Below are 23,305 nucleotides of genomic sequence, written 5' to 3'. Positions count from 1 at the left end.
AGCCATCTCTGGGCGTCTGAGGGTGACCAGCAGGTTATCCAACCGAATGGACAGATCCACCAGTTGGTCAAAGGTGATGGTGGCATCCCTGCAGTCCAACTCCCGATGGAAGTCGTCACGCAGGCTGCATCTGTAGTGGTCAAATCAAATCAAATTGTATTTGTTACATACACATGGTTAGCAGATGTTAATACGTAGTGTAGTGAAGTGCTTGTGCTTCTAGTTCCGACAATGCAGTAATAACTGATTAATCTAACCAAACAATTTCACAACAGCTACTTGATGATTGAGTTGGAGGCGTGCATGGCCACACTGTCGTGGGTGAACAGGGAGTACAGGAGAGGGCTCAGAACACACCCTTGTGGGGCCCCAGTGTTGAGGATCAGCGGGGTGGAGATGTTGTTACCTACACTCACCACCTGGGGGCGGCCCATCAGGAAGTCCAGTACGCAGTTGCACAGGGCATGGTCGAGACCCAGGATCTCGAGCTTGATGATGAGTTTGGAGGGTACTATGGTGTTAAAAGCGAAGCTGTAGTCAATGAACAGCATTCTCACATAGGTATTCGTCTTGTCCGGATGGGTTAGGTTAGTGTGCAGTGTGGTTGCGATTTCATCGTCTGTGGACCTATTGGGGCGTTAAGTAAATTGGAGTGGGTCTAGGGTGTCAGGTAGGGTGGAGGTGTTATGGTCCTTGACTAGTCTCTCAAAGCACTTCATGATGACGGAAGTGAGTGCTACGGGGCGGTAGTCGTTTAGCTCAGTTACCTTAGCTTTCTTGAGAACAGGAACAATGGTGGCCCTCTTGAAGCATGTTGGAACAGCAGACTGGGATAAGGTTTGATTGAATATGTCCGTAAACACACCAGCCAGCTGGTCTGCGCATGCTCTGAGGACGCGGCTGGGGATGCTGTCTGGGCCTGCAGCTCTGCCAGGGTTAACACGTTTAAATGTTTTACTCACGTCGGCTGCAGTGAAGGAGAGTCCACAGGTTTTGGTAGCGGGACGTGTCATTGGCACTGTATTGTCCTCAAAGCGAGCAAAGAAGTTGTTTAGTCTGAATGGGAGCAGGACATCCTGGTTCGCGATGGGGCTGGTTTTCTTTTTATAATCCGTGATTGCCTGTAGACCCTGCCACATACCTCTTGTGTCTGAGCCCTTGAATTGCGACTCTAGTTTGTCTCTATACTGACACTTACCTTGTTTAATTGCCTTGCGGAGGGCATAGCTACACTGTTTGTATTCGGTCATGTTTCCGGTCACCTTGCCCTGGTTAAAAGCAATGGTTCGCACTTTCAGTTTCGCACGAATGCTGCCATCAATCTGCGGATTCTAGTTTGGGAATGTTTTAATCTCTCTGGGGTAGACGGGACGCTTGCGTCCCACATGGCCAATAGCCAGGGAAAATGCAGAGCGCCAAATTCAAATACATTCCTATAAAAATCAAACTTTCATTAAATTACACATGCAAGATATCAAATTAAAGCTACACTCGTTGTGAATCCAGCCAACATGTCAGATTTCAAAAAGGCTTTTCGGCCAAAGCATAAGATGCTATTTTCTGATGATAGCATAACAGTAAACAATGAGAGAGTAGCATATTTCAACTCTGCAGGCACGACACAAAACGCAGAAATAAAATACAAATCATGCATTACCTTTGACGAGTTTCTTTTGTTGGCATTCCTATATGTCCCATAAACATCACAAATGGTCCTTTGTTCGATTAATTATGTCGATACATATCCAAAATATACATGAAGTGACTCTCGTTCTGAGCTATGGTACTTCTTCATTACACAAAGGAAAAACCTCAACCAATTTCTACAAACTTGTGACATCAAGTGGAAGTGGTAGGAACTGCAGGAAAGTCGATTAGAATTCTGGATTCCCAGTGAAAACTTATTGAAAAGACAGTGATTTTATTTATTTAAAAAAAAAATCTGAATGGTCTGTCCTCGGGATTTTGCCCGCTAAATGAGTTCTGTTATACTCAAAGACATGATTCAAACAGTTTTAGAAACTTCAGAGTGTTTTCTATCCAATACTAATAATAATATGCATATATTAGGATCTGGGACAGCGTAGGAGGCAGTTCAGTTTGGGCACGCTATTTATCCAAAAGTGAAAAAGCTGCCTGCTACCCCAAACAGGTGTTAAGACTTCTATGAATGGTGGGTGGAGGAGTCAAGCGCAGAGAGCAGGTAGTTCCGTACGTGGATCTTTTATTCCAATGACAGCGGAAAAACGGACATGCAAAACACAAGGGCACATGAAACAATCCGTCCGAATAAACAGGACTAAAACTGTCTGGAAAAATAGAGATCACAATAATCAACTAACACCATAAAACAGAGAACAAGCCCGCACAATAACCATCGGACCTAGTGCGGGCTTGTAGGCCTAGCCTACAAACAAAACTAAACTCAAAACAGGTGTAACCAATTATACCCAACTAACAGAAACAAAAGGAAAGGGAATCGATGGCAGCTAGTAGGCCGGCGACGACGACCACCGAGCGCCGCCCGAACAAGAAGAAACACCATCTTTGGCGGGATTCGTGACAACAGGTAAATTGTTGCTGTGGGTACGACATTGCTGATGCACTTGCTAATAAACTTGCTCACCGAATCAGCGTATTCGTCAATGTTGTTGTTTGACGCAGTGCAGAACATATCCCAATCCACGTGATCGAAGCAATCTTGAAGCGTGGGATCAGATTGTTCGGATCAGCGTTGAACAGACCTGAGCGCGGGAGCCTCCTGTTTTAGTTTCTGTCTATAGGCTGGGAGCAACAAAATGGGGTCGTGGTCAGCTTTTCCAAAAAGAGGGCGGGGGAGGGCCTTATATGCGTCGCGGAAGTTAGAATATCAATGATCCAGGGTTTTACAAGCCCTGGTAGCACAATCGATATGCTGATAGAATTTAGGGAGTCTGTAGTTCCATCCTGTTCCGGCTGCCAAGGTCCAAATTTCCAGGGCGAACTCCTGGGTGCTCCTCGTCCCCTGCCTCAGGTGCAAGAGCCGTTCCCCTGCCACTCTACCCTAGGGCGGATGGTCGAAGACTGCCCAGAAGCGGCGGGTGAACTTCTCAAGGTGATCCAACGCCGCTTCTCCTTCTGCCCACACAGAGTTTGCAGAGCTCTCCCCGAGAGGCATGAGACTAGGGCGGACACCCTCTCCCTTCCCGAGGGAGCTGGGTGAACGGTGGCCAGGTATAGGTCCAGCTGTAATAGGAACCCCTGGCACCGTGCTGCCATCCCATCATACTCCCTGGGACGGGAGAGACGCATCGCACTGGGACTGGATCCAGGAGGGACGGGTAGAGGTAACCCCGGTTGTGCTGGTCGAGGCGCCGGAGAGACTCCCTGTCTCTCCCAGCGGTCTATGGTCTGGACAACGCAATCCATCGTGGCGCCGAGATGTTGCAGCATCGCCGAGTATTCTCGGAGGCACTCCTCGACTTCTCTGACCGGGGTACCTGATCATGCTGACTCCATGGTGGATGTGGAATTCTGTCAGGGTTTTCACTGCTGCTCATTCAAGTCAAGTGCAGGAGAACAGAGAATAGGTGATCAGGCGACTTTATTTGCCAAGAGCAATAACAGACGGGCGCAAACAGCTACAATTCAAGCCAACCGTCAAATATGACAAGCGCAAAATACAGTCAAGAATACAACCATAATACAACCAAAATTTCCCCAATAGGGTACAGGCAACAACAAAAAAACAGACTGATGCGATACAATAAACACAAAACAAAAACAATTCCACACCAAGACATGAGGGGAAGGGGGGGGGGGAATATATGCAGTGTAATTAGGGAATGTAAACCAGGTGTGCGGGGAAGAAGACAAAACAAATGGAACAATGAAAAATGGAGCGCGATGGCTAGAAGACCGTTGGCGTCGCTCGAACAAGGAGAGGAGCCGAGTTCTTCAAAGATACAGAAAAAAAGGACCATATGCATTTCTGGTGAAATAACCCAATGTTCATCTCCCAGGAACAATTAGCAAGCAATAGCAAGCTAGCAAAATGTCAATTAATGTTTAATGTGTGTTCGAAATGCCCCCAAATTAATGAAGTTGATTTTGATATTTTAACCTGGGTGCTTCCACATCATGGTTTGCATTTTCTACATCATAATCAAATAGACTATGTTAATATCGACAAACAGAAAATAAATCTATTCCTACCTTGTACCCGGTATCTAAGGTTAGGCTTGACAATCTTCGAATGTCATTACACTTTTTGGTGTTTTGTAGCATCAAATGGCATGGGCGGTGCACAGTTTGAATGCTGGAATTATATTTTGGACAAACGTGCGCAGGTAGCCTACAGGACTCATTTGAAGTAGCCTAATCAGATTAAAACATTGTGACTTAATATAAAGTTAATTGATAAATATGTAGGCTGTATTGAAGCGTTAGGTTCTAGGTGCGCATGGAATAGCCACTAGGAATTGGAGATGAGTCAGAGTGCGTATTAAAGTTTCCTGAATAACTGGGCCTGCTGGGATCATATGTGGCCACATTATTATAGGATGACTTGGAAGAATGGTGAACCGCAACAGACAGCTCATTTCAGTATCATAATTAAAAATACAGCCAGACAGGCCTTCCACTGTGCATTTCTATACTGTATAAGCTGTCGGGAGTAGACCCACAACTGATCCAAATGGAAGGAATGTAATGAAACATTCAAATGACAGGGCTTTTGCGCAATTATTCAAATTTTCATTGCAGTTTACAGTGTCGAATTTTGTACTCACTTGCAAACAATAATGGAATTATTCATTGCATTGTGGTGTTGTCTATATAATTTTATTGTCCCTAAACAAAATCAATAGGGGAGCTTTTAGAGCTGCATGTCTCACTGTTCTTTCGTGCATAATGACACACGTGGCCTCTCCCCTGCTTATCAGCAATTCCTTCTAGTTCTTGTGGATTCACAGTATACAGTGGGGCAAAAAATTATTAGTCAGCCACCAATTGTGCATGTTCTCCCACTTAAAAAGATGAGAGAGGCCTGTAATTTTCATCATATGTACACTTCAACTATGACAGACAAAATGAGAAAATAAATCCAGAAAATCACATTGTAGGATTTTTTATTAATATATTTGCAAATTATGGTGGAAAATAAGTATTTGGTCACCTACTAACAAGCAAGATTTCTGGCTCTCACAGACCTGTAACTTCTTCTTTAAGAGGCTCCTCTGTCCTCCACTCATTACCTGTATGAATGGCACCTGTTTGAACTTGTTATCAGTATAAAAGACACCTGTCCACAACCTCAAACAGTCACACTCCAAACTCCACTATGGCCAAGACCAAAGAGCTGTCAAAGGACATCAGAAACAAAATTGTAGACCTGCACCGCGCTGGGAAGACTGAATCTGCAATAGGTAAGCAGCTTGGTTTGAAGAAATCTACTGTGGGAGCAATTATTAGGAAATGGAAGACATACAAGACCACTGATAATCTCCCTCGATCTGGGGCTCCATGCAAGATCTCACCCCGTGGGGTCAAAATAATAACAAGAACGGTGAGCAAAAATCCCAGGAGACCGAGTGAATGACCTGCAGAGAGCTGGGACCAAGGTAACAAAGCCTACCATCAGTAACACTACGCCGCCAGGGACTCAAATCCTGCAGTGCCAGACGTGTCCCCCTGCTTAAGCCAGTACATGTCCAGGCCCGTCTGAAGTTTGCTAGAGAGCATTTGGATGATCCAGAAGAAGATTGGGAGAATGTCAAATGGTCAGATGAAACCAAAATATAACTTTTTGGTAAAAACTCAACTCGTCGTGTTTGGAGGACAAAGAATGCTGAGTTGCATCCATACCTACTGTGAAGCATGGGGGTGGAAACATCATGCTTTGGGGCTGTTTTTCTGCAAAGGGACCAGGAGGACTGATCCGTGTAAAGGAAAGAATAAATGGGGCCATGCATCGTGAGATTTTGAGTGAAAACCTCCTTCCATCAGCAAGGGCATTGAAGATGAAACGTGGCTGGGTCTTTCAGCATGACAATGACAGTGGCTTCGTAAGACAGGGGCTTCGTAAGAAGCATTTCAAGGTCCTGGAGTGGCCTAGCCAGTCTCCAGATCTCAACCCCATAGAAAATCTTTGGAGGGAGTTGAAAGTCCGTGTTGCCCAGCAACAGCCCCAAAACATCACTGCTCTAGAGGAGATCTGCATGGAGGAATGGGCCAAAATACCAGCAGCAGTGTGTGAAAACCTTGTGAAGACTTAAAGAAAACGTTTGACCTCTGTCATTGCCAACAAAGGGTATATAACAAAGTATTGAGATAAACTTTTGTTATTGACCAAATACTTATTTTCCACCATAATTTGCAAATAAATTCATTAAAAATCATACAATGTGATTTTCTGTTTTTTTTTCATTTTGTGTGTCATAGTTGAAGTGTACCTATGATGAAAATTACAGGCCTCTCTCATCTTTTTAAGTGGGAGAACTTGCACAATTGGTGGCTGACTTTTTTGCCCCACTGTATATACAATTGGGGCAGCTTAAATGATTTATGTGTGGTATGATTGCTAGTTAGCCTATTGCAGATCTGGACAAACAATCCACCTACCACTTCTGCCACTATGAATGGTGGATAGAGGACAAGATAGACTATATTGACATGTGGTATAGTTAGCATAGTGCATAAGGGAAGCAGATGAGGAAATTTGCCTATTACATAGTAAAGCCTGCAAAATAGTGAATGTAAACCAGGAGGAAAATGCACTACCCTCCCATGCCGAATATAAACACACACTAAATCCTCCCAAAAGCTTAAAAAAACACCTATTTTGGACCACCCTCCACCCTAGTAACTGAATGTAAAAAACATTAAGAACACCTGAGTGTACAAAACGTTAAGAACACATTCCTAATATTGAGTTGCACCCTTTTTTGGCCCATGTTGACTCCAATGCTCCCCACAGTTGTGTCAAGTTGGCTAGATGTCCTTTGGTGGTGAACCATTCTTGATACTCATGGGAAAGAGAAAAATCCAGCAGCGTTGCAGTTCTTGATACAAACCGGTGCGTTTTTGCACCTACTACGTACCATACCCCGTTCAAAGGCCCTTAAATCTTTGGTCTTGCTCAATCACCCACTGAATAGCACACAGACACAATCAATCTCTCAATTATCTCAAGGTTTAAACATCCTTCTTTATCATGTCTCCTCCACCTTCATCTGTGCTGATTGAAGTGAATTTAACAAGTGACATCAATAAGGGATAATAGCGTTCATAATTCACCTGGTCAGTCTACGTGATGGAAAGAGCAGATTCATAATGTTTTGTACACTCAGTATAGATGACTGGGCTGTAGAGGGCAGCACTCTTGGCCAAGAAGTTTGGGATGGTCATCATGACAGGGCTGAAGTTGGTTCCTTGATTGGTAAAGATGTAACAGGCCACTGTGGCATAGGGCATCCAGCATGCCAAAAACGAGATGACCATGACGTTCACTTACTTCTCTGACCTCTGAGTGGTCTCTGACTCCCTCCTCCCCCAGTAATTTTCAAACTGTCCCTTGAAGATCAAATACGCATTAGGGGAAACAGTGCCACTGTTCACCCCAGTGTATTTGTTATTATTTTTGTTTTGTTTATGAAAACGGAAGAGAAGAGCATTCGGCAGCGTGGTCAAATAAATTGCAGTGCATATTCTGCAGTCCTAGTGCAATGATGTCTGAAGGGGGAAAAAACTATATTCGTTGTTTGCAGTAACTTCTTTGTTGTTGTAATATCTCAAACGGACATAGCAATTTCACCAGTTAAGGGTTCCAGCTTTAAAGCTTTCGGAGCTTTACAAACCAAACAAACAAAACCATGATGACCTTGTCTCTAGCCATAAACTCAAAGCAACCAGCGAATTTTGATTTGTTTGTTTAATGTTTACTTCATTCACTCAATCAAGCCATGTGCCTTGCATATTTATGTTGATTCATGTTGTGCTTTCCCCAACCACTAAATAAATAAGGAGCTAATGATTATGTAATGTCTGTCCTACCCCCTACAGCGTGTGTATCCTGGGGAACCGTACTCTGATCTCCAAGGGATTTGACGTGTGTGCCAAGGTCATTGAGCGGGACAACGGCACAGTCACCACCAAACTGTGGAAGATTTTCTGTGACTCCGAGTTCCTCAATGCTACCTGTGACGAATACTTTGCAAACAACAATGTCTCTGAGATCCAGGGTATCCCAGGGGTCAGCAGTGGTATACTGGCTGGTAAGAGGTGCCCACTCAGAATGTATTGTAATCGAATGTAGTCTGTAGTAGAGCGATGTACTGGTACTCCACAAAAGGTATGTAATTGTTATGATGTGCATTTCTCTCTCTCTCTCTCTCTCTCTCTCTCTCTCTCTCTCTACTCTCTCTCTACTTTCTCTCTCTCTCTCTCTCTCTCTCTCTCTCTCTCTCTCTCTCTCTCTCTCTCTCTCTACTCTCTCTCTCTCTCTCTCTCTCTCTCTACTCTCTCTCTACACCTCTACACAGAGAATCTGTTTGGTTACTATCTGGAGAAGGGAGACTTCTTGGAGAAGCGGGGGATCTCTGCCATGCAGGACCCTGAAGCTGTCATCACCAACTCCAACCGTTACGTCCTGGCTGACATCACCAGCTTCTTCACCCTACTGGTGGGGATCTACTTCCCCTCCGTCACAGGTTAGTCACTGCTAGGTAACAGGTCAGTCACTGGGTCAAGGGTCAGGGGTCACTGCTGGGGACCGACTAGGTCAAGCTTATCCCAAAAGGACAGTATAGGTACAGGCTTTTGTTTCAGCCAAGCAGTAACCTGATTTATCTAATAACCTATATTAAGTTATTATAATTACATTTAAAGATCTTACCTTGTTGAATTCAAAGTAAATACCAGATCAAAAGCACCATTCCTAGACCCAAGGAAACCAGCATTATTCCTGTTGTAATATCCACTTCATGGTGACAAATAGTGTCGTGAGAGTATCTCCACAGGCCCAAATGCAGAGAGAGAGAGAGAGAGAGAGAGAAATACATTCCACAACTGATGACACAAAAGGAGCTGAATAGGGCGAAATGAGAGGAAGTAGAATTTCTGCCAAAAACCACATCAGCAGATATTCTGGGGAATACATGAGTCACATTCCCACTATCATCCCAATGGCATAACAGCTGAATAAAATGGCCATTGTGTATGAACATTTGCTCTGTGACATACAGAATAGTATTATCAGTACTCATGGTTTGTGAGAGATGCTCCTGGTTTGTTGAACTCAGCACCCGTTTGCTGGATCATCATAAAAACACAGTTGCTACAAGTAAAGAATAAGTTTTGTTAAGGTCTTTTATCGAAAATTCTATTCGTTTTTTTGTTGTGCCTCCACTTTTTCACTTCTGAAAATGTGTACCACATAATTCCAAAAAGCACTTCCTAGCACAGTGTAATGAAAAAAGTTAAATGTGTAAAACAGAGGACATCAAGTGTGAAGGATGGGAATTGGTCCTGTTTAATCCTGTTTGTATCTGTTCCTCTGCCTCCCAGGCATCATGGCTGGCTCCAACCGCTCTGGAGACCTGCGTGATGCCCAGAAGTCCATCCCCATAGGCACCATAGCAGCCATCACCACGACTTCTATAGTGTGTATCCTTTACTTAAGCCATAATGCGTGAGGGGGTGTGGTAGATGGCCACGCCTTTCAGCCAATCAGCATTCAGGGCTCAAATCACCCGGTTTATAATTAAGCAATAAAGCCCGAGGGGGTGTAGTATACATACCACGGCTATGGGTTGTTCTTACGCACGACGCAATGCAGAGTGCCTGGACACAGCCCTTAGGCTATGGTATATTGGCCATATATCACAAACCCCCGAGGTGCCGTATTGCTATCATAAACTGTTTACCAACATAATTAGAGCAGTAAAAATAAGTGTTTTGTCATACCTGTGGTATACGGTCTGATATACCACTGCTGTCAACCAATCAGCATTCAGGGCTCGAACCACCCGGTTTATAATACAGTATATACAGTGCATTCGGAAAGTATTCAGACACCTTGACTTTTTCCACATTTTGTTGCACGACATCCTTATTCTAAAATGTATTAAATTGTTTTTTTCCCTCATCAATCTACACACAATACCCAGTAATGACAAAGAAAAAACAGGTTTTTAGACAATTTTGCAAGTTTATTACAAATAAAAAACATAAATATTACATTTACATAAGTATTCAGACCCTTTACTCAGTACTTTGATAAAGAACCTTTGGCAGCGATTACAGCCTCGAGTCTTCTTGGGTATGACGCTACCAGTTTGGCACACCTGTATTTGGGGAGATTCTCCCATTCTTCTCTGAAGATCCTCTCAAAACCTGTCAGGTTGGTTGGGGAGCGTCGCTGCACAGTAATTTTCAGGTCTCTCCAGAGACGTTCGATCGGCTTCAAGTCCGGGCTCTGGCTGGGCCATTCAAGGACATTCAGAGACTTGTCCCGAAGCCACTCCTGCGTTGTCTTGACTGTGTGTTTAGGATCATTATCTTATTGGAAGGTGAACCTTCGCCCCATTCTGAGGTCCTGAGCGCTCTGGAGCAGATTTTTATCAGGGATCTCTCTATACTTTGCTCCATTCATCTTTCCCACAATCCTGCCTAGTCTCCCAGTCCCTACCGCTGAAAAATATCCCAACAGCATGATACTGCCAGCACCATGCTTCACCGTAGGGATGGTGCCTGGTTTCCTCCAGATGTAACGCTTGTCGTTTAGGCCAAAGAGTTCAATCTTGGTTTCATCCAACCAGATAATCTTGTTTCTCATAGTCTGAGAGTCCTTTTGGCAAACTCCAAGCAGCCTGTAATGTGCCTTTTACTGAGGAGTGGCTTCCGTCTGGCCACTCTACAATAAAAACATGATTGGTGGAGTGCTGCAGGTTGTCTTTCTGGAAGGTTATCCCATCTCCACAGAGGGACACTGGAGGTCTGTCAGAGTGACCATCAGGTTCTTGGTCACCTCCCTGACCAAAGCCCTTCGCCCCCGATTGCTCAGTTCTGATTGTCAGCGGACAGCTATTGGAAGAGTCTTGGTGGTTCCAAACTTCTTCCATTAAAGAATGATGAGGGCCAATGTGTTCTTGGGGACCTTCAATGTTGCCTACATTTTTTGGTACCCTTCCCCAGATCTTTTCCTCGAGACAATCCTGTCTCGGAGCTCTATAATCAATGGAAACAGGATGCACTTGAGCTCAATTTTGGGTCTCATAGCAAAGGGTCTGAATGTTATGTTAATTTTGTTTTTTATTTGTAATACATTTGCAAAAATGTCCAAAAACCTGTTTCCACTTTGTCATTATGGGGCATTGTGTGTAGCTTGATGAGGAAACATTTTTATTTAATCGATTTTAGAATAAGGCGGTAACGTAACAAAATGTGGAAAAAGTCAAGGGGTCTGAATACTTTCTGAATGGAATTCACTGTACTACCCCTGACAGTTCTACTGGAAGCGGAGCTGTCCATGGTTCTGAAACATGGTCCACTGCCAGTATTACTGAAGCGGTGCTGTCCATTGTGCTGAAATCTGATTTGTACTTTCTCAGGGACTGCTGACAATAATACGCTGGAATATTAACTATACTTTGTTTGAATGTTTGAATAAACCATATGAAGCATTTGATCCTTTATTCAGGTTTATATGTCTTTGAGCTTTTGTAAACGCTCAGCTAACTTTGTTTGGGAGACAGTCTGCAGGTGTATTCCTTCACTGCTTCTCTCAGACATGTCTGCAGTGGTCCTGTTTGGGGCCTGTATTGAAGGGGTGGTCCTGAGGGACAAGTGAGTCATTAGTATTCTCCTATACATCCACTGCCTTCATTATTACTACACAGTGCCTTGTGAAAGTCTACAACCTCTTGCACAGTCTTCCCATTTTTCTGTCTTAAATTAAAACTTAAAAGGGAATACATTTGATTTTTTTTACAGATCTACACAACCTACTCCACATATTCAAAGTGACATTTTTTCTCCAAATTATTAATAATAAAGATAATAATAGATGTCTTGATTGCATATGTTTTCACACAGTAGAGTAAATACTTGATTGAAGCAGCTTTGGCAGCCATTACAGATGTGAATCATTTAGAAGATTTTAAGATTTTACCAACCTTGCACAACTCTAAGTGCAATGTATCCATTGTTTTTGTTAAAATTGATCAAGCTCAGTAAATTTGGTTGTGAATCAATGGACAGCAATATTCAAACCTTGTCTCTGATTTTCAAGTATATTAAAGTGAGGACTGAGACTGGACCATTCAGGAAACCTCACCACCTCTTGGAAAGCCATTCTGGTGTGACATTGGAATTAAAATGTGTATAATTGTCTTGCTGAAAAACAAAACTCTGTCCCAGGGTTAGGTAAGTTATTACCTGGGCTTTGCTCCATATTAACTCTGGGGCATGAAGACATACACAATCAACACATCAATCCCTTTTTCAGATGTAATTTTAAGGCAGCAAAATGTGAAGACTGCGCAAGGGGTGTGTAGACTTTCAATAGCGTCTGTAACTAGCATACTCCCACTAATTGTCTATGTAATCAGATACAAAACATAGAATAACAAATAACTTTCCAAACACTGAGAATCCAAAAAACAGTAGTGTATACTGAATGTATTATGCAATGGAAGAAGCCAGTTGTTATAGCAAAAACATTCATTGAAAAAGACCATTTAGAAATGTATCACTCTGACCTCAGGTTTGGTGAGGGGGTGGACGGTAACCTTGTGATTGGTACGTTGGCTTGGCCGTCACCATGGGTCATCGTGATTGGATCCTTCTTCTCCACCTGTGGGGCTGGGCTTCAGAGTTTGACTGGAGCGCCACGCCTACTGCAGGCCATTTCTCGCGATAGCGTCATCCCTTTCCTTAAAGTGAGTACACACACACACACACACACACACACACACACACACACACACACACACACACACACACACACACACACACACACACACACACACACACACACACACACACACACACATATAAAGGCAAATAAAACACACTTTCACAACCACGCTAGCACAGCTATTTCTTGGAGTGGTCAATCAGCGAACAAGCACACACAACATTGGTAATGATCTGTATAGTACATTTACTGTATACTAATACCAGAACCACAGCTACTACTGTTTTAATACCACATAGAGAATGTATCTGTTTGTTCCGAGCAATTTAAGTCCACTCTATTAAAATACCTCTCAAGTGTGTAGGAGCTAGCAGTGATTACTTATGCATGGCCCTACTATAGTCCAGGTTCAGGTTGACTTGCTGTGATGGAAGCTGTCTTTACCCCCCTGCCAAACCCACCTCTGCAGCTTGTGGGCAGATAGTGATTAATCACCCTGCAGCAAGGAACAGTGTGACCTGAATGAGAGAAAAGGAGACACTGAAACTCCTACAGTCCACTCAATTTTTTACTACTATGTATGTGTGTTTTTGTATTTTATTTAACCTTTATTTAGCTAGGAAAGTCAGTAAAGAACAAATTCTTATTTACAATGACAGCCTACCCCGGCCAAACACTGACCCAATTGTGCACCGCCCTATGGGACACCCAATCACAGCCGGTTGTGAAACAGCCTGGAATCAAACCAGGTTCTGTAGTGACATCTCTAGCACTGAGATGCAGTGCCTTAGACCACTGCGCCACTCAGGATAGTTAATAGTATCTCACTGTTGTGTATTGTCTGTAGGTGTTTGGGCATGGCAAGGCCAACGGAGAGCCTACCTGGGCCCTGCTTCTCACAGCTAGTATCTGTGAGATCGGCATCATCATCGCCTCTCTGGACGCTGTTGCTCCCATCCTCTCCATGTAAGACAATCACACAGCTAATATTCATTTTGCTTCACCTTAAACACCCTATGGAGATCGTTATGTCTTGGTAGCAAGTACAGCTGTTCTGACTGAGTTCTTATTTCTGTGTAGGTTCTTCTTGATGTGCTACATGTTTGTCAACCTGGCCTGTGCCCTGCAGACTCTGCTGAGAACCCCCAACTGGAGGCCTCGCTTCAAGTTCTACCACTGGTGAGTTGAACAACTCAACATCATTGGTCTCTCTCTTAGCTGTGGGACCATCACCAAAGAGTGCTAATATTCTCAGGTGTGAAACAGTCTACTATTGCATTTATGTCTGGCACCGAATATCTGGCAGGGCCAAGTAGGTTTCTGTTAGGAAGCTGTTATTTACCTGAGTAGTCTGCCAGAGACACTGTGGGAATCTGGAGCTTGTCTTAGCCTATATTAATCCTCTATTGGCAAGACCACAACAAAAGCAGACAGAGAGACAAGATGTCCTGTCTCCAATCTCTGGCCATTATTATGATCAGAGCTGTGGTGTGACTCTAGCAGCAACAAACATCAGACTGAGGACGTGACTTCCTGTTCTTCTGCCCCACAGGGCTCTCTCCTTCCTGGGCATGAGCTTGTGTCTGTCACTCATGTTCATCTGTTCCTGGTACTACGCCATTGTTGCCATGGTGATCGCTACCTGCATCTACAAATACATTGAGTTCGCTGGGTGAGTGAGCTTCCAGTCCTTGGACTACAAAGCAGAGAAAAATTGCAACTAAGAAATAATTTATCCTTTCAAATGGGTTTTTCCCAGAGCCAAGACCCATAACAGACTTGGCTAGTCTAGAGAGAAAAGTTGTCTTTCTCTATTTTCTTAGCAATTTATCCTGATTCTGTTCAGAGGGTTATCAAGTTGAGTCACACTGATTAACTGAGTCACACTGATTAATGTGGCTGCTTTGAGAAATCAGGGAGTCTATATTGATGTACCAGCACTTATGTTATTCTCACACATGGGCCATCCAAAAATAAATTTGAATGAAATATAAATCAAACTGGAGATTTTCAAATACAATGGTTAAACACTGTTGGGATGTTCTTATATTCATTAGTAACTGACACTCACAGGTTACTAAACCCACACACTTAGTACCGGTGAACATTTCAGTTAATTAATGGTTGATTGACTCGAACTCTCTGCTTGGTGGTTTGTGACAGGGCGGAGAAGGAATGGGGAGATGGTATACGTGGCATCTCGCTCAGCGCTGCTCGCTTTGCCCTCATGAGACTGGAGGAGGGACCGCCTCACACCAAGAACTGGAGGTCAGTGACTCACAGAGAGGCTAAATGCCTCTACTCACATCTATAAAATAGACTTATATTATTGCACAAACTTTATTCATCATCTGTACCATACTAACTCAAGGGAAATGTACAGTTCCAGTCAAAGGTTTGGACACACCTATTCATTCAAGGGTTTTAATGTATTTTTACTATTTTCTACATTGTAGAATAATAGTGCAGACATCAAAACTATGAAATGACACATATGGAATCATGTAGCAACCAAAAATGTGTTAAACAAATCAAAATATATTTTATATTTGAGATTCTTCTAAGTAGCCACCCTTTGCCTTGATGCCAGCTTTACACACTCTTGGCATCCTCTCAACCAGCTTCACCTGGAATGCTTTTCCAACAGTCTTGCCAGAGTTCTCACATATGCTGAGCACTTGTTGACTGCTTTTCCTTCACTCTGTCGTCCAACTCATCCCAAACCATCTCAATTGGGTTGAGGTTTGGTGATTTTGGAGGCACAGTTGTAAAACTGTACGGAGGATTCAAATCCTTCACATCAAAAGAAACACAGAAAGTGCTTCCGCACAAAAATATTCTGATTTATAACACAGTGCGTGCGCACATCCCCACGCAGGTTTCCCTTTATAAATCACAATCAACACGAAATTTGGTGCACGTGAGCGAGCGTCTTGACCCACCCTTTTAACGCCCATAGATGCCTTATGAATAGTCAGTGAAACGCCCCTAATTAATATTCCTCCATACTGACTGCATGACAACAATGACAGCTAAAAAAAATGACATTTTACCCAGTGTGAAATGGAAGTTCTTGTCAGGGAGGTTGAAGCAATAACAAATATATTGTTTGGTGGACACAGTGTGGGCATTACAAATGACAAAAAGGCGTTAGATTGGCACGCTGTGAATGCCGCTGGCTCAGAAGGTCGGACCATCTCAGAAATAAAAAAGACGTGGTCCTGACATAAAAGTGGAGGCCAAAAAGAGGCACCGTCGACGGTATTAACGAGGTTGCCAATGAGTTGAAGTGGGACAGGCAAAGCTTGGTTTCTGTGGGTGCTTCTCTGTAAAGCTGGGCCCACTACAGCACAGAGATCCAAGAGAACAGCTCTTGGTAATCGGAAACGGCTCATAAGCCACTCATCATCATTGGTCTCTCTCCGAATTCTTCCATTCGCCAAATCTTCCAACAGTGCCAAAGCAGCCATTGTGCATCATTACACATTGTAATTGCATAACTTTTTATAGCCACCCATTTGATTTTCAAAGCTACCCAATTGCGTAACATCTTCAGGTGTGGTGATTACCCTGATTGTAACTGACAATGACAGGGCCATTATCACATTGACAGTTCTGCGCAACGAACATGTAATAACGATATGCAGTTTGAAATCGGAAGTTTACATACACCAAATACATTTAAACTCAGTTTTTCACAATTCCTGACATTTAATCCTAGTAAATATTCCCTGTCTTAGGTCAGTCAGGATCACCACTTTATTTTAAGAATGTGAAATGTCAGAATAATATTAGAGAGAATTATTCATTTCTACTTTTATTTCTTTCATCACATTACGTTTAAACTGTTTCGTTTCGATACCTCAATCGGGCAGATACAAGTGCACATCATTATTTATGAGAATACATTTCATAACATGCAAGTGATGTTTAATAATTACAGATCCAATTAAATATGATTCCCGATTAAACTGTACAATGTATTTGAGGGGTTCTTTTGCAAAAACAGATATCTCCATTTGTATTTATTATCCTAAATTATTTTTTTATGTTTTATTTAGTGTGCACTCCAGGGAACTCTTCATATATAATATGTGAGAGGTAATATTTCCATTTATTTTACACAATGGTGTCAATTTCAAAGCGTTTCTCAAGTTTCATCCTTCTGCCATCGGAGTTGCAGTTTCTCATTTCTCCAGGTTATGTGCGTATGTATAGGTCAAAGTGTCTGTGGAGGAACGCACATTCTTCCTTCAAGTTATTTTAAAAAAATAAATCACAACGTTTGCTTCGAAAGTGGCGTACGTCTTCTTTTGTGCCCACGCATCCTTTATAAAATGAGGCCCCAGGTCATCTGATGCAACATAAAGGCCTGATTCACGCAGTCTCCTCCGAACAGTTGATGTTGAGATGTGTCTGTTATTTGAACTCTGTTAAGCATTTATTTGGGATGCAATCTGAGGCTGGTAACTGCAATGAACTTATCCTCTGCAGCAGAGGTAGCTTTGGGTCATCCTTTCCTGTGGCGGTTCTAATGAGAGACAGTTTCATCATAGCTCTTGATGGTTTTTGCGACTGTACTTGAAGAAACTTTAAAAGTTCTTGAAATGTTCCATAGTGACTGACCATGTCTTATTTATTTATGTATTGCTTAATTGAGCTGTTCTTGCCATAATATGGACTTGGTCTTTTGCCAAATAGGCCTATATTCTGTATACCAACCCCACCTTGTCACAACACAACTGATTGGCTCTAACTCATTAAGAAGGAAATAAATGCCACATATTAACTTTTAGCAAAGAACCCCACCTCATGAAGCTGGTAGAGAGAATGTCAAGAATGTGGAAAGTGGTCATCAAGGCTAAGGGTGGCTACTTTGAAGAATCTCAAATATAAAATATATTTTGATTCGTTCAACACTTTTTTGCTTACTACATAATTCCATATGTGTTATATCATAGTTTTGATGTCTTCACTATTATTCTAAATGGTATAAAATAGTACAAATAAACAAAAACCCTTGAATGAGTAGGTGTTTGATTGGTACTGTATTTGTTTGTAGGTAACACATGCATATTCAAGTATGTTCAAAAACAGACATTACATCAACAGCCCATGTCTATCCCATGTTTTCTGTCGGTTTCCAGCTTTAGTTACTTTCTCTGTAAGTCTGAATGTGACTGAATTTCATATTCCTCCTGGTTAGGCCTCAGATCATGGTCCTGGTGAGCGTGGATGCAGAACATAATGTAGAGCAGCCCCGTCTGCTGTCCCTGACCAATCAGCTGAAAGCAGGAAAAGGCCTGACCATTGTGGGCACCTCGGTGGTAGGCACATACCTCAACAACCATGCAGAGGCCCAGCAGGCAGACCAGGTCAGTATTGTCTGAGACAAACACACAGACACACATACATACACTGATGAATGATTGATTAATAATTTATAACACCCTGGTCTCTGCCCCTGCCCCTCTCCCACTGTGTGCTCCAGTCTCTGAGGAAGCTGATGGAGACAGAGAAGGTGAAGGGCTTCTCCCAGGTGGTGATCTCCTCCAACCTGAGGGATGGGACCTCCCACCTGATCCAGGTCGGGGGGCTGGGAGGCCTGAAGCACAACACTGTGCTGGTCAGCTGGCCACGCACCTGGAAACAGGCTGAGGACAACCTGCGCTTCAGGAACTTCATCGGTGAGTTAGAGAAGTCATTTTTCCATAGGCTAACTATGCTTTGGATGGTTTTGTGTGTTATCATCATTATATGCAAACTCCTGTTCAATCTATTTGTAGAGGTGGTTAGGGAGACGACTGCAGCCAGCATGGCCCTGCTGGTCCCTAAGAACATTGCTGCCTACCCGTCCAATGGAGAGCGCTTCACTGAAGGCCACATTGATGTGTGGTGGATTGTCCATGATGGAGGCATGCTGATGCTGTTGCCCTTCCTTCTGCGCCAGCACAAGGTGGGAACCAACGGCCCTATTTGGACCCCATTTGGGCATTTGGAGAGATAGCACTTGCTACTGGGCACAGACGTCTATTCAATGTCTATTCCACGTTGTTTCAACTTAATTTCATTGCAATAACGTGGAAACAATGTTGATTCAACCAGTGTGTGCCCATTGGGATGCTTTTGGGTGTTGGTTATTGAGATATCAGTCATAGACTTCCATGTGTTGACAGGTGTGGAGGAAGTGTAAGATGCGCATCTTCACCGTGGCCCAGATGGACGACAACAGCATCCAAATGAAGAAAGACCTGATCACCTTCCTGTATCACCTGCGTATTGATGCCGAGGTCGAGGTGGTGGAAATGGTGAGAGACAAAAACTAAAAACTATTATATGCTCTATAAATTGATTTATTGGTGAGAGTAATAGCAGTTCAGTCGAATACTGTGCAATGATATATGTTTTAACACCCATGTCCCTTTTTAGCATGACAGTGACATCTCAGCCTATACATATGAGAAGACTTTAGTGATGGAGCAGCGCTCCCAAATCCTCAAACAGATGCACCTCACCAAAAACGAGATGGAGAGAGAGGTAAGCCCTGACACATCCCATGTAATATGTACAGTATAATTCATACGTAGGTAAATTAATTTGATTTTATATTATCAGTGTAGTTGTTAGCGATCACCAAACAAAGTCCATAGTGTCCAAAAAAAAAGCTCCTAAGCAGTTTCTCTAACACTTGTCATTACCAGCCATCATCACTCACTCAAATTGAAATGCCAGCAATAGGGCAAGGCAGCGTGTGAATGATTAGAATTACTGAGCTGGTTTTAAAATGTCATCTCTGTGTCTGCACTTGCCCAGTGTCATGTTCGTCGTACGGAGGAAACCAAGGCGCAGCGTGATGTGAATACATACTTTTAATGAAGACGAAGAACCCTTAACAAACTATACAAAAACAACAAACGTGACTCTAAATAATACTAGTGCAGACACATGCAAATAGACATAGACAATAACCCACGAAATACCCAAAGAAGATGGCTGCCTAAATATGGTTCCCAATCAAAGACAACGATAAACACCTGCCTCTAATTGAGAACCCATCTAGGTAAACATAGACGTATATAAACACCTTATATAAACACCTAGATGATTAAAAACATAAACCTACAAAGCCTCTAGACAGTACAAAAACACATACATCACCCATGTCACACCCTGACCTAACCAAACCAATAAAGAAAACAAAGAATACTAAGGTCAGGGCGTGACACCCAGTTTGATCTGTCTCATTAATCAAGAAAGCAGACTAAGCAACAATAACATATCAGGGAATCTAAGATATCCCGTGAGGATTTACAGAATAACCTGTGTGATCTTACAAAGAAGTCTTCATTCTATAATGTCATGCATTTCTAAACATCTACTGAAAAACACATGCTAGATATTTATATACATCAAATCTGCTTTGTGTTGAGCAAATTATAATATTTCAAGTGTTGACACATTTCTTTTATGTGATTTTCTGAAGTGTTGTAACAGACACCCTCATATCTCGACTCAAACTCTCATGTTTGAACTCATTTTATCTGTTAAAAGTTAAAATACCTTGTTGCTTTGACTGTCACAGATCCAGAGCATCACTGATTCATCCCGTGGTTCTATCCGTCGTAAGAACCCGTCTAACCTGCGGTCTCAGCAGAGCAGTGGGGATCCATCTGGAGTCAGCGTGGAAGAGAAACCGGAGGAGGAGGTACAGCAGTGTCATTTTACCTAACTCACTGACAGTGGAGGTCGGTGCCATTTACGATTAGAGAATATTATACTTTTTTCATGAGCATGCCCTTGTTTCTATTGCAGCTAATTGGATGACTGTCATTCATATTCCATTCTCCCAGCTCAATGTAACAGTGATAGGTTTAGGCTACTACATGATACTCAAATTTGCCCTATCATAAGGTTGCCACAACCAAACCTATGAATGAAAGTTTGCAACTTAGGTGCACACAGGTCAAGAGAAAAATGTGCCTGCATTTAGCTGATCTATTGTGTAATCATTAGTCCAACAGTTGCAAACGAGAGTTTCTATTGGACAAATTCAGGCATGTTTATCCCCGTTTCGTTCTGTTTGCTTCCATTTAAGAAAAGTTTTTTAACAGAATCTGTGGAATGAATACACACGTAAACACGTTCACTTTCATATTAGCCACGTTATGTTCCTTCTCGCATCTATGCACTCTCCTCCTCTCACCTTTTCCCTTTGCTTGTTGACTTCAATGCACAACACATCAGCTGTATGTGACCAGGTGAACAACCTTTCCAAGCCAAACCATATCCGCTGCACACAGCCGAGATCGTTGTCACCATATTAGCTAAAGTAACGTTATAGTCAACATAGCTAATAGAACTAATGCATTAGTAAACCTGCTACAATCATGCAGTAACGTTACAGTGTACAGTCAGTAAGCAGTTTAGCACTTACACCGGCGGGCCCCGGTGGTAATAAATTAGTAAAACCAAAAGCTTACCTTGATTTGGAAGAGTTCCAGTGTTGTGTTGGATAGTCATAGCCAGCTAGCTAACATAACATCCCTCTCTTTGAGCGGAGTGTTTGAGTAGACTAAACTAGCTAGTTTCATTTTGCTAGCTAGTTCAGCTGTCATTTTGGAATAAATGAATTCGTTCCTGACTGTTCAACTATTGTCTTTCTCTATCTTTGATGCACTGCACTGCTAGCTAGCTGTAGCTTATGCTTTCTGTTCTAGATTCATTCTCTGATCCTTTGATTGGGTGGATTGGGTCAGTTCATGCTGCAAGAGCTCTGACAGGTTGGAGGACGTCCTACGGAAGTTGACATAATTACTGTTTAAGTCTATGGTAGGGGTTGAGAACCAATGTACCCAGAGGAGGACGGAAACTAGCTGTCCTCCAGCTACATCATGGTGCTACCCTACAGAGTGCTGGTGAGGCTAATGTAGACCTTCATTGCAAAACAGTGTGTTTTAATCAATAATATGGTGATGTGAATATATTTAGTATAGTTTTATCTAAAAAGGAATTTAAAAAATAAACTTTTCCCATTTTTATTTTTATTCAATTCACTGAGGAGAATGAGGAGCCTCCACTGCTCTTTGATAACCCTTTGTAGTATAATAATATAACATAATAATATATGCCATTTAGCAGGCACTTTTATCCAAATCGACTTACATCCATGCGTGGATACATTTTACGTATGGGTGGTCCTGGGAATCAAACCTGCTATCCTGGGGTTGTAAGTGTCATGCTCAGCCAACTGAGGTGCAGAAGATTACTCTATCAGTCATTCTTCATTCTGCTGTTTAAACTTTCTTCTTATTTCTCACCATCTTTCACATCCACTGTATTTTTCTTTGTTCTACTGTCTATCCTCTTTCTCATCTCTAGGCCTTCTGCATTACCTAATCCTCTGTCCTCTGTCAAAATGCCAATTCTCTCGCTTTGACATTGTCCTCTGGCGTGTAGCATTTTAAGGGGATCTTTTCCTCTGCAGCATAAAGAAGGGATATGACAGAGCAGCGTCTTACATACTTGCTTTGCTAAAATGACCCAATTGTGCTTTCAACTCACTGCCTAGTGGTGGTCTGGTGTTTTTGATGTGTCACCCCAACCGACAGATGTCTCTTTCTTTCCTTCAACCTCTCACGTTGTCGTGCGGTGCCCTTCTCTTAGTCTGTGGCTGTCTCCCGCCCTAAACAGGTGCAGCTGATCCACAATAAGAACGCTACCCCCACCAGCCCCACGTCCCCCATCACGCCTGCAGGGGGAGTTGCCACCCCCGGGTCGGAGGTGCAGATGACCTGGACAGACAAGGCTGAGCACCAGGCCGCAGCAGCCCACCCAGAGCAGGGCGGGGTCAAAGACATCTTCAACATGAAGCCGTGAGTCTGCTTTCACTTTCACTTCCAATCACATTGTGTCCAAAGGCTTATGTGGGCATCAGCTGCTTCTAAAGTAAACCGAGGATAAGGAGAAAGTATTTATAGGTTGTTGCTGTTGGGGAGTGGCAGTGGTTTAAACTAGTTTCAGGAGTAATGGCCCAAAAGTTTGAAAGGCTTTTAGTGTCATCCGCACAGCACAACTTCTCAATGTATCTTCAGTATTGTAAAGAGTCATCTTTGCATTGTCATTCTCTTCTTACCATGCTGCAGGGAGTGGGAGAGCCTGTAAGTATTACATTGTCATGAGGTTTACATTTCTTTCATGCAAAAATAGCAGTAATGACACAACATCCACCCTGTACTGTATTCCCTCTTCACCTGTCTGTCCCATTAGGAACCAGTCCAACGTGAGGCGCATGCACACAGCTCTGAGGCTCAACGAGGTCATCATGAAGAAGTCCAAGGATGCCAAACTGGTTCTGCTGAACATGCCCGGACCACCCAAGAACCACATGGGAGAGGAAAATTGTATCCTATC

General features: G+C 42.8%; 1 protein-coding gene across 1 annotated transcript in view; it reads left to right on the top strand.

The window, feature by feature from the left end:
- Positions 1–23,305, top strand: part of LOC118361125 (solute carrier family 12 member 5-like) — a 130,898-nt gene that overhangs the window by 103,274 nt on the left and 4,319 nt on the right. The window contains exons 8-25 of the mRNA XM_052517164.1: positions 8,041–8,252; positions 8,520–8,687; positions 9,544–9,642; positions 11,766–11,823; positions 12,743–12,917; positions 13,743–13,861; positions 13,976–14,074; positions 14,448–14,567; positions 15,059–15,163; positions 18,102–18,270; positions 18,387–18,582; positions 18,682–18,851; positions 19,072–19,203; positions 19,325–19,432; positions 20,478–20,600; positions 22,586–22,767; positions 23,038–23,052; positions 23,162–23,295. Of these exons, the coding sequence (XP_052373124.1) occupies positions 8,041–8,252; positions 8,520–8,687; positions 9,544–9,642; positions 11,766–11,823; positions 12,743–12,917; positions 13,743–13,861; positions 13,976–14,074; positions 14,448–14,567; positions 15,059–15,163; positions 18,102–18,270; positions 18,387–18,582; positions 18,682–18,851; positions 19,072–19,203; positions 19,325–19,432; positions 20,478–20,600; positions 22,586–22,767; positions 23,038–23,052; positions 23,162–23,295 (2,384 nt within the window). The remainder of the gene's footprint in view (positions 1–8,040; positions 8,253–8,519; positions 8,688–9,543; positions 9,643–11,765; positions 11,824–12,742; positions 12,918–13,742; positions 13,862–13,975; positions 14,075–14,447; positions 14,568–15,058; positions 15,164–18,101; positions 18,271–18,386; positions 18,583–18,681; positions 18,852–19,071; positions 19,204–19,324; positions 19,433–20,477; positions 20,601–22,585; positions 22,768–23,037; positions 23,053–23,161; positions 23,296–23,305) is intronic.

This window comes from Oncorhynchus keta, unplaced genomic scaffold (genome assembly GCF_023373465.1).
Source record: "Oncorhynchus keta strain PuntledgeMale-10-30-2019 unplaced genomic scaffold, Oket_V2 Un_scaffold_584_pilon_pilon, whole genome shotgun sequence".
In the NCBI taxonomy this organism is placed as follows: domain Eukaryota; kingdom Metazoa; phylum Chordata; class Actinopteri; order Salmoniformes; family Salmonidae; genus Oncorhynchus; species Oncorhynchus keta.
This window is presented reverse-complemented; position numbering and strand designations above follow the sequence as displayed.